The sequence below is a fragment of the Pseudopipra pipra genome, chromosome 3 (assembly GCF_036250125.1).
Source record: "Pseudopipra pipra isolate bDixPip1 chromosome 3, bDixPip1.hap1, whole genome shotgun sequence".
NCBI lineage: Eukaryota > Metazoa > Chordata > Aves > Passeriformes > Pipridae > Pseudopipra > Pseudopipra pipra.
In genome coordinates, this window is record NC_087551.1 from 44,856,461 (window position 1) to 44,871,135 (window position 14,675).

Sequence of the window (14,675 nt, forward strand, 5' to 3'; positions counted from 1 at the left end):
ACGTTTTGAATTGTGGAAAAAACTGCCTAATTTTTCTGTTGCCTGCTTCAGCCCCAGTTCAGACGTGGCGCCCTTCTCCCCTCCCGGGCACATCCTCGGGGCGCTGCGGGACGGCCGGCGGGGCTCAGCCAGGCGGTGCGGGTGGCGGAGGGGCCCCGGCGGGGCCGGGCACGGGGCGGGGGGGCCGCGCTGCCGTTACCATGGCAGCGCCCGCCGCCGCATCCTCTGGATCAACTTTCCCGCTGGCATAAAAGCGAGCCGAGGCGGCGGCGGCGGCGGCCAGGAGAGACGGGACGGGGCGGCGGGGATCCTTCGGCGGCTGCGGAGCGGCGGCCGCTGCCTTGTCCTGCCTCCGCGCCTGCCGAGCGCCCGCGCCCCGCCCGCGGGGCTCCCCGGGGTGCGGCGGGCAGGCGGGGAGCCATATTGCCGGGCGGGTGGGCGGAGGGTCCCGGGCCGCGCTCCGCACGGTGTCCCGTCCTCCGCTGACACCTTCCTTTCTCCTCTCCCGCTTGCATCGGCGGCCGACGCGCGCTCCTTCTGCTTGATCCCGTCTTCTGGCACGCATCGCCCAGCATGCCGATCGCCCACTTGCTGGAGCTATGGAAGGGGATAGAGGTGGAGCCCATGGAGACGGAGGTGAGCGGCATCGGCGGTACTGCCGGCCCCGCTTTCCCGCCGGGGGAACCGCCTCGGTGCTGCCCGAAACCTCACGAAATGGGGTGTGATGAGGATCCCTCGTTCTGTCCGCTCCCTGCTGAGAGCGGGAATCGAGGCTTGGCTCGGGAACCTGTTGCCCCACACGCGGGGCGGTTTGGAGCGCGTTGCACGGTGCCTCGGTGGTGCGGGATGTCCTGTCCTGTCCTCCCGCCCGCACCGGGCTCGAGTCGGAACCTGCCCCGGGGGACTGGGGCGGCTGAAAGGGAAAGAGCGTATACAACGGGTACCAGGAAAGCGGGCTGAGTCGGGCTCAGGCTCACATTTACACATGAATTATGTCATCTGCAATTTGAGGCTCGCGTGAGTCCGTAGTCTTCACCTGGGTTCTGATTACCCATTTTCCCGTTACCTCTAAGCACAGGACTGTGCTTTCAGGATAATACTGGAAACCCAGTGCTGTGATAACTACTTGACTGCTGTGTTGTATGTACTCACGATTTGTCTTGTAGCGTTTTCGTTACCTGCAATTTAAGATCACCTTGTGTTAAGAAAGGGATCATTCGAGTTCAAGAAGTGTTTGGAGAATGCTCTCGGGCACATGGTGTGATTCTTGGGGTTTCCTGTGCAGAGACAGGAGCTGGACTCAGTGATCCTTGTGGGTATCTTCCATTTCAGTTTATTCTGTGATTTTTGTACAGTAATGGGACAAGTGGATTCCTGACTGTTTCTGGGACTCTGAGTAGTGCAATAAAAACAAAGTATTTCAGGTCAGTTGTTTACAGCACAGCATGCATATTTGTAACAGATGGTAGAAATAGATGAGTGAAACTTGAGAGGTGTCGGGGTTTTGTATTTATTTAACACCCTGCCCCATTCTTTGATTGAAGTGTTGTAACAGGGGGTTGGTGAGAAGGGCAGAAGGGAGTGTGACTCAACCAGCCAGGATACGGGGAATACAAAACATCTCTCTCAAAAAAGGAGTTGCTGACCTGTGGAAAAGGTTTCACATAAGGTTTTAGTTTAAACATGTAAACAATACAACAGAAGTGGTACTGTAACGTATTGTCACAGCACAGCTCATTCTGGAGTCCCTAGGTGAAGGATAAGTTATGAGGGGCTTGCAGAGGTTTAAATGGTGTAATTCACTTTTGCATGCTGACACTTGTTTCCCTTTGTGTGATGCAGGGAATCTGAGTACTAATAAACAGATTATAGCTGGGAAACAGTGTATCCTGATTTTGTTTGAGAAGTCAGTTGACACCTTGTTAAATAGCTCTAACAATGAGAAAGAAGATTTGTATAACTGTACTTATGGTGAACAGTTTTCTGCTGAACATCATAAAAATGGTGCTCCCCTCCAAGTCTGCCTTTCCACTGACTACAGTATTCAAAGCGCATATACATGCTTGTTCTTTTTCTTCTTCCATCCCTTCTCCCTAAAATCAATTTGTTTTGTGTATTCCCAGTGTTTTTCTTTCGGGCCCAGGCAGAAAGCACTTCAGTTATTGCTTAGATTGCTTTTTCTGCCATCAACTTCTGGGAAAAACTTCCTTAGATCATAGAGTAAGTCCTGCACTAAAGCCCCAATATACATAGCTTGGGACACCCTTGTATTGTCACCTCTTTTGTTGGTAGAGGACTGTTTAGACCTTTCTTCCAGAAGAAACTATGTGGATCTCCTTACCAGGTGTAACTGCCCCATTGCAATGCTAGTTGATCAGAGGTTTGGGTTTGTAGGTTATGGTGGCGATTTTTTTTTTTCCTTTTTTTTTTTTTAGTTTGTTTCCTACTTTAAAGAATACTGTAGTTGAGCTACACTGCTCTATTGCAGAACTCTCTTGCAGAGATTTCACTTACGAAAAGTTTACAGAGGGTTAACGAATTGCAGTCATGAACTCCTGTGTTTTAGATGAGAACAAAATATAGCACCATTTATTAGCTCTATTTATTGCTGTCTCTAAGCACATTAAAGATACACTATAACTTATAACCATTTTAGATCATGCTGTAGATAGAATTCCCGAAGTACCATTTGCTCAAATCTAGGAAAGGTACATAGAAATTAATTTCATTTCTTGTGGCTCTTCTCCATGAAGACACTTTCAAACAGCAGAAACATTTACTCTGTAATGAGCTGAATACAGCTTAAACACTAGTGGTTGCACTGATTCAAGGGAGCTGTCATGGTCTCTGCATCTGTGTGGGATAAAATGTTTTCATGATTGTCTGCAAGTTGTTCTTTTTCACGGAAGCTTTTCACAGTTAGTAGACAAGAAGGGAGGCAGTTTAATTCTTTGATGCATATGGACCTCTTTCTCCTTCTCTTCCTTAATGCCAAAAAACCTTTTAAAACAGAGGCATTTATGAGTGCCTGTGCATGACTCAGGTAAATGACTTGCAGATACTAAAGACAGCTTTTATAGTAAATCAATCACTTGATAAGGAAGAGTGCATTGAGAGCATGTTCTATATTATGTTTGTATAAAGGAAGATTAGAGTTAAATTCTGCTTCCTTCACCTGTTGACTCAGGAGGTCATTAATTGTGTTTGACAAGTAAGCAAGAAAATTGGGATATTTGCTGGGTCTAGAATTTCTTTGTGAGTAGGCAAAGTTATCGATCCCACTCAAGCTGGACAGATGGGATAGTGAATTACAGCCTTGGGAATATTTTTCCTGAGGAAAGGCTGTGTGATCAAGCTCTATGTAATCTTTCTACCTATTTTCCAAAGGGTTCCTCACTTAATAGATTTCAGCTGAGCTCAATATTGGAATGGAAGTTGAGTGTTTAGAAAATTTTGTCCTATATATACACATATATTCTCTTTTCTCAGCAAGAAATGCAGTTCCAGTTCTCTAATTTTTTCATGAATAATCTTGTTTTGTTCTTTATTCATTCTGTGGCAAACGTGTCTTTAACTATTCATCAGCAATTTTAATAGTGCCAGTATGCTCTTGCTTTCTTCTCTTAGCATTTTATATATCTTAGTGAAAGCAAGTCTCCATGGATTCAAAGGTTAATTTATCTATGCTAAGTGTGAAGAATTAAACATGCCTTCTATAGTAGTATAAATTGAAAGCAAATTAACTGCCTAAAACTAAGGTGAATTTTGTGCTATATTTTGGCTTAGAATTGCCTTTCTTGATAACATATATTTATATAACTTTTCCTCTCTTTTCTCCTCTCTGTTCACTAGACTGTGGTGGAAGATGCTGCCCCAGATGAAGAACCTGTAAAAGAGGTAAATCTGCTTATTCATGGATCACACAAATGTTAAGGAATTATGATATCTTCTTCTGCCTTCATGGAAGCAAAATGTCTCTGATACTGTTTCTTCACATGCTTCTACCTATGAAGATGTGAACCCAACTCATTTTTGATCTCTTACTAAAAGGTCAAGTGGAAAAAAAAGATATGTTGAACTGGAGGTTAGGGAATTTTGCTTTACAGGTATTGTCTGTGTGCTTTTTCCAAGAAAGAGCACACAACTTCTTGAGGCATATGGTTTTCCTGCAGAGAAGATTTTGGAATAACCTCAAAAAGAATAGCTGTCATATTAACAATATTTGTGTATTGTAAATTTTGCCTGATAAATTAATTCCAAGGACCGTTAAATAGAAGTCATTACTTTTTGTCCACTAGGCTGGCTCTTCACCAGAGGAAGACTGAGCTAACACTTTGTTTCAAGTTAATCTGTTGTTTATATTACTGTAGCACTGTGCTATTGTGCTGATCAAAAAAACCAAACCCAAACCTACAGGAAAAGGTAAGTCTTGCCTCAAAGTATTTAAATGTCCAATTTAAACGTAGAAGGTGATATGAAGATACAAAGCAGGTGAGAACAAATCAACATCCACTCTTATGATTAGTTGAGGGCAAAGCTTGACTGGAAAACTGGCTGCCAGTGGCCCCAGGTGTTAGTGCAAGGTGCTCCTGGTTTGTGTAGAGTAAACCAAGGTGTTCTTGAAAGATCTTTTGTCATTTGCAGATGTCAAAAAGTGAAGGAGACTGAATCCCTTCAAGAATGAAGGGAGGCTGCAAAGATGCTTGTCTAAGAAACCACCTTTTGAAGATAAACTTCCCAGTATCTCTTACTCCTGGAAATACAAAACTTACCTTTGATGTTTGATTTTCAGTGCAAGGATGTGTTTTTGTTAATTTCTACGATGCTAAAGGCATAGTTTTAACCCCTTAATGATAGAAAGGAGCAATAAATCTTAGTTTTGATCTCTGATGTGAATGCAATTTCCCAATGTGTTTTTTCCCCTCCTTTTCCATTTCTTAAGAAGAGCAGTAAATTACTTTTCAAAAATCTTGGGAATGAAATTAGGGGCAGGTAACTTGGCTCATGACTTTTTTTGAGGATATGGCTGAAGATCAAATTTCTGGTTTGTGGGTTTTAGGAGGACTTTTTTATGAAGCCACCCTTCATTTCCCAAATTAATTTAAGCTAGTTAATTTTCATTAGGGATACTTCTTATAATTCTGAAGTTTAAATTTGACAGGAAAAAAAGGCATGTAATGCCTACTTGTATAGAAATGTTAATCCTGTGTTCTTATTTTCTGATGTAAGTATTACAATTTGCAATTCAGTGTCTGTAATGGTGTTTCTTTCTGGTGTCTGCTACTCAGTAAGGTGATTGCAATGCCTGTATGATGAATGGAAGCACATACTTATGTCTGACTGAAAAGCCTACTTCACTTGTGCATTATAAAACATGTGCACAGTGACCACTAACAAATATCACTGTCCAATGTAGAAGTACCCTCACCCTTCACTTTCCACACTGTTTCATTACACAGTACTACAGAAAAATACAACAAGAAAATCTGACTTTCCCCCTTACTCTGCTGCTGTCATGCTGCTTCAGCCCTTTACTGGCTTAGTCTGTAAGCCTCTTCCATTTCTATGAAGCTGGTGTCCTACTGTAGTGGTATTGCAAGAAGGAACAGTCTACTGTTCTAGTGACTGATAGCTGTACTGTGCTCAACCCCAAAGTAGTTTTTCTTTTTGTTTGAGACACTGAAGCATGACTTAAGGAGTGAATTTGACTCAAGTAATGCAGTGGCTCACATCTGCTTAAAGGATGTTCCTCTAAATAACCTGCTTTAGGCTATATTGGCCTTCTGCTTTCTTCTGTCCTGTGTATAGTATGGACAAATGAAATGGTGGTAAAATGCATCATAAAAACTGCATTTATCATTTTTTCTGAGATCTAATCTTCCTGTTTATGGACAAGTTCTTTAAATTTTTGGGGGGAATAAATTAATGGGATTGTTGGATACAGCAAGTGTTTCTGAGGCACATCTTGGCCCTAGATTGCTGTGTGTTAGCTCTGCTCTGGAATTGTCACCTGCATTACTCAGAGTTGCTGCCAGTAGGGGTTTTCCCTTGGATGGGGAACATCCCAAAGCCATGGACCCAGTTTGTCCTACCACAAAGGCAAGCAGGTCAGTGGATGAAAATTTCCTTAAGAGGATTTCAAAGTCCTGCAGCAGTCATTGCTTAGACTTATGGGATGCAGTTTTCCTTACGTGGTTATTTTTGGCAAACTGCCTTTTCTTGGCGGTTTGACCACCTGTGTTTATTAGAGGCCCCAACATACTTGAGGGTAATGTGCTTTGTGGTCTAGTCTAGGTCAAAGTGTTAATATTCTATGTTAACCTCCTTGAAGATGCAGTTGGCAGCAAAATTCTTTGTCACATCTTCCTAAAGTAATGAGTATATGTGCAATACAGCTCACAGTACTTTCAAATTACAGCATTCAGAAAGCTAGCCTGTAATATTGCTTTGAGCTGTTTTACCCTTTCAAGTGAATTTGTATGCTCTAATTCAAACATTGCATGGGGCTCCTGGGAAAGTAGAGGAGATATGTAGTGGAAATGATGATACACAAACAGAACGGCATGGCAAAACTGAAAATGGCAGGACCTAGGCTTACTATTAACTCTCATACAGTTTCCAAAGACACATAACTTCTGCTGATACTATGTACACTGGTGCAAATGCAAATAATAAAAAAGGTGGATGCTCTGTGTATAGTCTCATGGCAAGCATACATTGCAGGCTCAACCACAGTCCATAGAAGATATGAATTTATTGGATCCTCAATGAAATATCAAGTTTTTATAAATAATGGCAGTAATAACTCGTGATACCATTTAGAAACTGAATTAAAACTGTGTTGAATGGTCACAGTGAGGAAAGCAGCAAACCTGCTTTATCACTGGAAATTTTATATTTGTTGCTCTAGTGCTTCTGTTCTCAAGTCAATAAGTGCTCATAGCAACATAAAAAGCTGATGCTGGAAGGCACTTCTGCAGATCCTCTAGTGTGACCTTCTGTGCCTTGAATGGACTCTACAAGCTCTCTGGGACCCTGTTCTAGTGTTCACACTACATGCAAAAGAAAATTCTCCTGTTTAAATAAAATTACCTGTGCTCTGGTTTGTGTCCACTGCCTGTCACTTCACTGGATACCACTGCAAAGAGTCTGGCTCTGTCATCTCTACTTCCTCCACATATTTATACATGTTAATAAAATACTCTCCATTCCTTCCCTGTTCCCTGTCTTTTCTTCAGGGGGAACAAATCCAGCTTTCTCAGAATCTTTTTTTTAAGGTCAGATCCTCTCATCGATTGATCATTTTTGTGGTGATTATTCACCTTCACTGAGCTTGCTTGGTTTTTGATGCATCTCACTGTTCACTTGAACCAATCAGTCAATTCACTTCAATCAATTCTTCATCTCTTTGTCTGAGATGATGATATGGGAGACAATGTCAGAAGCCTTACTTAAAGCCTATGCACTCATCCTCCAAAATGGTCATCTCTTCATAGAAGGCTGCCAGGTTGTTTAAGCACAATTTTCCTCTTCACAAATCTGTTCTGGCTACTCCAAATAATTTTCATTCGTGAGTTTGTGATTTCTTTCCAGAAGGTTCTGATTAATCATCGTTTCTGGTGTCAAGGTGAGGCTGACTGGCTTGCAATTTGTTGGGTCTTCTTTCTTGAAGATAGGAACTACATCCTTTCTTACAGCTCTCAAGAAGCTTTCTTAATTGCTGTGATTCTGCAGAGCATTGAGAGTGGCCACACAATGATATTGGCCAGTTCCCTCAGCGTTCATGGCTATATCTCATCAAGTCCAGCAGACTTTAATTTGGGAAGGGAGAAGGGGGTGCCATGTCCAGTTTGTTTAAATGCTCCATAAACTGACCCTCCTCCACCAAGGCCAAATATTTCTTTTCCACCTATTTTAGGGGCTTGGGAGTCCTAAAGGCCCAGTAAAGGCTAAGGCAAAGAAAATACTGGGCACCTTGGCCTTGTATCCTTTGTCACCATCTCCCCTTCCCCGCTCAGTTGCATGACCAAAGCTATTCCTTTTGCACCAAATGTATCTGTAGCAGCCTTTCTTGTTACCTTCTATGTCTGTCACCAGATTCAATTGCACATGGGCTTTGCCTTTCCTGACACCATCACTACATGCTTAATAGTCTCCATGTTCCTCCTGGACACCTCTCTGTTTCCTCCATCTATATATATTCTTTCATGTCTGAGTTTTGTCAGATATGCTCCAAAGGCATCCACACATGCCTTTGACTGCCTTTGCGTGATTTTCTGTTGATCAGGGTGGCCAAATCCTGAGCTTGGATGAGGTGATCCTTGAAAATTATCCAGTTCTCCTGGACCTCTCTTCCTTCCAGAGTCATCTACCATGGGATTCATCCAATCAGGTGCCTGAAGAGGACAAAATCCGCTCTATTGAAGTCTAGGATTGTGATCTTGACTTTTGCTTTGTTCTGTTGTCTCAGGATCTTGAGTTTCTCCTTCTCATGGTTGCTGCAATGAAAACTGCCCTTGAACTTCAGTCTTGACCAATTCTTTCTTGTTTGTAGGGGTCAGGTCCAGCAGAACAACTTCCCTCCATGGCTTGTTTATCACCTGTGTCAGGAAGTGCATTCATCAATGCAGAAATCTCTTGAATTGCTTTTGTACTTTCAGAAGATAACAGGGTGGATAAAGTGGATTCTTTGAGGATTAGGGTCTGTACACATAAGGCTTTTTCCTGCTGTCTGAAGAAGGCCTTTGCTTCTTCCTGATCAGGTTGTCTGTGGTAGGTACCTACCACAGCACTGAGGCACGTCTGTGCTATTGTAATGTTAAACTGCCAGTAACAGCCTCTTTCAAAGGTGCTGTAGTTGTATTCAACTACAGAAACAATAGGAAATTTTTCCGGGCTGTTTGTTGTGGTCTTCACTAGGATTATGTCAAAACTGCTTAACTGGTGCACTTGAGTACCAGAATTGCTGGTGTATTGCTTTATTTCTCTTGCCAGAAAAATAGCAGTGAACTTAAGGCAGGTCAGAACATTCTGGTTTGCCATTAAAGTAGTTGCTTTTTTTGCAAAATTGGACAGGTTGTTTTTTTCTAGTAGTATCTGGTGAACATCTTGTGTCTCCCACTTCAATTAATTAAAAGTCTGAATACACCTGGTATGGACTGTCCAATCCATTATACAGATGAATGTATGTTGGGAATGATTTTTAATAGTAATCTTAATTGACTGCACAGTGCAGGAAAAAAAAATCTACATCTCAGTGGATGATCTTGCAGATCACAGGTTAGTATGTGTATTGAGGGCCCTCCAAACAGAATAACTTTAGTTTTCTGCTGCTTTGTGAGTTGTATGTTTTAGTTGTTGGGAATGATCACAGAACACAATCTTCTCCTGGGACAGGAGGTTATTAAAGATAATTATTGAAGTGTCTTATTAATTTGGATCTGTGTATGTGTACACACACACACAAATCTGTATCTTGTTAAAAAGCTTGGGCAATGGAAGCAGCTTGTCCTTTCAGGGAAAAACAAATAGTAAGCTTATGGTCAAATGAGTGGTATGGCACAGAATGGAGAGAAGTGTAATTTTGTAATATGATGTGAAAGCTCTTGAGGAGGGAAGCCTAGTTTAGGTTGCTAGATGACAGCAACATGTTTACTTAATGTGTTGAGTTTTTTCCTTCCTCAAAAAAACTCCAAGCATTCAGAATTATTGAAACATGTTTAAGAAAAACGTTTATAGTAATGAAAAATTGTTTTCTTATTGAGTAATGCATTATAATCAAAGTATGTAAGTAGCTCTAAGTTCAGGTATTGTGCTACATACCTTTCTAAAATAGAGACACCTATAAAATGATCTGGGATACAGCAAATAGAGATGTAGAAAATTTCAACTTTTTGGGGCTGTGCAGTGTGTAGAAAAACTTATTACACAAACTGAAAGAACTGAGACCTTTGAATTTTAATGTTTATGTTTAATGATGTCCCATTCATGTTAAACTTCATTTTCTAGCTATTTGTTTGTACAGTCTCTGTTATTCTTTGAATTATTGCTCTCAGACAGTGTGCTGTTGTGGCTCAGAAGCATTAGAAACAAGATAATAGCATTTAAAAAAAACTTCTGAAAAAGTCTATGAACCTTTATCAGGATTTCTCAACCCCTCTGGCTTTCTGCAGCTGCTGCTAAATGCTGATATCTCTGATGAGTGGCAACCTGCATTGAAACTATTCTTTCCATAGCTGAAGAGTGACAGATTTTGTTTCTCAGATACCTTAGTTTTTAAGAACCAAAAAAACCGCTCTGTTTCAATATCTGTTGAGACCCTAAATGAGGGGATGATGGTGTTCTGGCTGGTAGAAAAGGTCACTGATATTTATAGTTCATGGCAGAGCTTCCATTACCTGAGATAGTACCTGATGCTCATTCCCACTGAAGTGTAACTTTTATATGTGTTGACTCTGGTCTTCTTAAACTTCTCTTGAATCAGAGCTTTGCTGTGGTGGCGATTTCACTACTGTTCCTGATACTCCAAGAAGCACTGACACAGTGGGGTGATGTAGCCTGCAGAGTTCAGGGACAGTGCATGGTGGTGTATGTTTTGTGGGTGTGTTTTTGTTGTGTGTTGGATTTTTAAGTTTGCAGTGTTTGGCTGTAGAACAAACAGCTAACCAACCAAATTTTTTCTGAAGTGGATGCTAAAATGACCAACTCTGATGTACTCAATCAGGCAGCCAGTTGGATGCATAGCAAATATATTGTGTTTGGAAGCTTTTAAAATAATCTTTGCAGACTGCACTGCAGCAGTCACTACTGAGGAAATGTCATGCTGAATGGGAAAAAGAAGTTCTGACAGTGTATGGAAGATGTAAAATGCTTCATGGAATAAGACTGCTTGATTTTGAACAGGAATTATTATTTAAGACAAATGAAAGTTCATCTGGGGAAAACCATGACCTCATGAAAACGATCTTGTACCACGATGGTAGTTGGTGCCCAAGAGTGTGCTGGTTCTGAGCGAATCGTATCATCAGGAGAGATGAGTCACTTGGCAGTCCCTAGAGTCAAGCATATTTTGTTTCTGTGATGAGTATGGTGCCTCCTAGAGAGCTGTGTCTTTTAAAATGGAAACAAACTACAATTTACACGTAGATGATTACAACTTTAGGGTGAGAAAATCCATTTTTCTTTATTACAATGAGCTCAAAGTCAATTGTTTTCCATTTTTTTACCCCTAGATTACTCTAATTTTCTTGCTCCCTCTATGGTTTGTTCTCTCCTAAGAACATAGTGTTTTGTGTTGAAATGAGTTCTTTTTTTGAATCCTCTTCTCTCCTTTCCTGCTATTCCAAGGTTTATAAATAACTTTCACCAAAGGAAAAGTGATGTGACAAAGAAGCAAGATGAGCACTGTTGTTTTGGAAGAAAAAAGTCTTCCTTTGACTGCTTTCTTCCAAAGGTTTGATGGGAAAAATCAGAATATAGCTCTAAATCTAAAAAAAAATTAAAAATTAAAAAATATGTTCTCATGTGGGCATGGCTAGACACAGAAGAATTATGTTGTTATTGTAGATGTCAAGAATTAAGCTTCTGTTTCTAGGCAGTTTTGTGTTTCAGGGTGTAATTTATCCAATACTTGACTAGTTTTCCCTGTTGACTAGAAAGGGAGCTTTTGGTAATAAATTAATCTGGTTGCATTTGAGCAAATGAGTTAAACATGCAGAAGTTCTGTGTTTATAGAACGTGTGATCAGTACATGTGCGTGTTAATTACACTCAGGGTTTCTCAAAGATTATGTTGAAATTTACAGGTAGCGTGTGAAATATGCAGTGTGGTTTTTGTTGCTGCTCTGAATACATTCTAGAAGTTGAGGAGGAAGGCAAATTACCTCTTCTGAAGCAGCTGGGTTCTTAAAAACTACCGGATGCTTTGTCTCATTTGGCCAACTATTTCTGATAGGTGCCCAGAAAAGTCATGTTGTATACTACCTCTATGGAAGACAGAGGGTTGCATCAACACCAGAAAAGTGTGGGGCTGAATATAAAGATCTGGTGTCTAGAGTTGCAGGTGGGTATTTGTACAGTATTGTCTCTGTGAAGTTAACTGAAAGTTCCCAGCTGTTCAAAACTTTGGTCCAGCATCTATATAGGATTTCTGGCATATCTAAGTTTCTTGAAGTTTAGGTATCATGATCAAATGACCTCTTCATAATTATATGAAGTTAAAACTTTAAGTCTTCTAAACATTTTAATTCTGGATGTGAAGAGCTTAGTACCTTACAAATTCTGCCCTTGCTCAGACCTGTCTCATCAAAAGTGAATGTGGATTTCCTGATTGCTATTTTGTCTATTTTGTAGCCGTTTTCTCCCCTTTTTGATTGGTATGGTTTTGTGAAGTCAGTATTTAGAGTGATTACTAGGTTTGTTTAATGTGGTCTAGAATTCTTTTTTCTGATAACAAACTTGAAACAAAACAAAAAGAGAGGGAAAGCATAGTATGTACTAGCTGGCATTCACATATTTGATGGATAATTGAGGTACAGTCTATCTGTTTCATGAATGTCTTTTGTTATTTGTGGTGCTCTGAGTTTTAAGTGTGGTGTTTAGGCATGTTTATTCATATTTAGGTACTTGAATAAGTAACATGATCCTCCTGTACACTGTAACAACCACAGTTCTTATCTCCAGTAATTGGGAACTGAGGAGTCATCAACATTTACTAATCTAAAACTGTATATTTTTAGTCCAATTCTCAATTTTCAACTGTAGAGAAAATGTAATACTAATATATTTAGTAATAGCTCTTTTGAAAGAAAATTCCAAACACAAAAATGAACAAAACAGTACTTTCAAGTTTGTACACAAGACTGTTATTTGAGTGAATTGCTTCCTGTTTTGTGCTGTTAATCATGCATATTTAGTTTGTATCATCTCCTGCATTTTCCTATAAAATGTCTTTAATTATGGTGAACAGTCTTGAGAGAGACATTTTGTATAGCATGTATTACAGCAGCTTTTAACATGATTTGCTTTATTAATCTATTTTTTTTTTAAGAAAACTAAGGCTTGTGACTCACCCTTTCTATAAAATAAGCTGATACAACAGAATTAAATTGCTTAAGTAGTGTTTTGGTTATGTCCATGAGCCTTCTCCCACCACCTGTCATCTGAAAACTCTTTCTGACTTACACAGAAGTGTACCTGTGAATTTCTACATCCCACAGTGTGTTTGAGGGCTGTGTTACAGACTAGCCCTGGTGGCCAAAGGTGCCGAGCATCTTGCTTAAAATGCTGGAGCAAGGGTCTTGAAAGCTACTCTGAGACTGTTTCCTCCTGGATCCCTTATACAGTAAGTAATTATTCAGCTCCAGGAGTAAGCAGTTAAGTTTGTGTTGCTTTGAGTTTGCTGCTATGATCTAGCTTCATGATTCATACTCCTGCTTGCCAACTGGAGGTAGCGTAAGGCTTAATTAAATGTGTAAAACATTTTGAACATTTTCCTGAAATATGGTTTGTCATGCTGTTTATAGCTGGCAGACTTGCACACCTTTTTGGTTCTCAGAGCCAGCTTTGAATAAATAATTGACTTTGGGCAGGTGGTGGGGTATTTGGTGTACATACTGTCAGCCTTGAAGTATCTGTGTGAAAAGAATATTTAATAATTTAAAAATGGCCAAGATTAAAGGGTGTATACATCACACAGTGTGCAGATGAAAAATGTGTTCTTTTGATTGCTTTGTGCTCGTTATAAAATTTGAAAGCTCTGAAAGCTTTGATGTCTAGGTGAGGCTTATACAATCCTATTGATGAAGCTATGCAGAATCCAGTTCCTATATGTGGAACCCTGCAAGTTCCCTGGCTTTGAAAGAGGAATTTGAAAACTGATCTTCCTTTCAGACATGTAAGCAGGAGTTCTCATGCACAGTAGATCATCAGCCAGGAGTCTCTACACCTGGATCCTCATTTTGACTTCTCTAACTCCTTAGTTCTACAATAAACTCACTTGTAAATGTAGCTTTAAGAATCTGAATATTTTAAGCTGTAACTGTGACAAAGATTAAAAAACTATCTAGAATGTATGAACTGGGAGGAAAGAAATTTTAATTTCAGCTTCTGCATGGAATAACTGTTTGTCTCTTAACTTGATGATTCACTGTTGTGACTGATTACATCAGTACAAAATTATTCTTTTTTCTTGTTCTTACAGTTTTTACCCAATCCTACTAGCCTTTTTTTTTAACAGTTCTTCCGAGTTGCTCTGTCAACTTTGAGAGAAAATTTGACCAAGCTTCTTTGAAAAGCCTAAAATATGCATTTGGTTCCAAATCTTTTAGACTGGCAACATCCTGTATAGAGGAACTTGAGTTTTTCATCTTTAACTTCTCTAATAGTATAGGTGCTAATTAATTGGGCTCTGATTACAGGTGCAGAATGGTTTGGTGTGGCAACTCATTTCTTCTCTTGCCCATGAAATGTTTGATCTTTGAAACAGAGTCCACTTTCTGGAATATCTAGAGCTATGGAAAGTCCTTGCTAAAGGTTTGAAATGGTGACTTGATCAATTTGCCAGATTTGGTGCTGGGACTGCAGTGGTTCTTGCAATGTGGTGTAAGGGCCATAGGCACGGGGTATTTTCTTTTGAACTGTCTGACTCTTAACTCCCACCCACTGTTCATGGACTTA

General features: G+C 40.3%; 1 protein-coding gene across 1 annotated transcript in view; it reads left to right on the forward strand.

Annotated features, from left to right (window-relative positions):
- The first annotated feature begins 444 nt into the window (after positions 1–444).
- Positions 445–14,675, forward strand: part of RPS6KA2 (ribosomal protein S6 kinase A2) — a 284,874-nt gene continuing 270,643 nt past the window's right edge. Inside the window, exons 1-2 of the mRNA XM_064648957.1 lie at positions 445–636; positions 3,853–3,897. Of these exons, the coding sequence (XP_064505027.1) occupies positions 574–636; positions 3,853–3,897 (108 nt within the window). The 5' untranslated portion in view covers positions 445–573. The remainder of the gene's footprint in view (positions 637–3,852; positions 3,898–14,675) is intronic.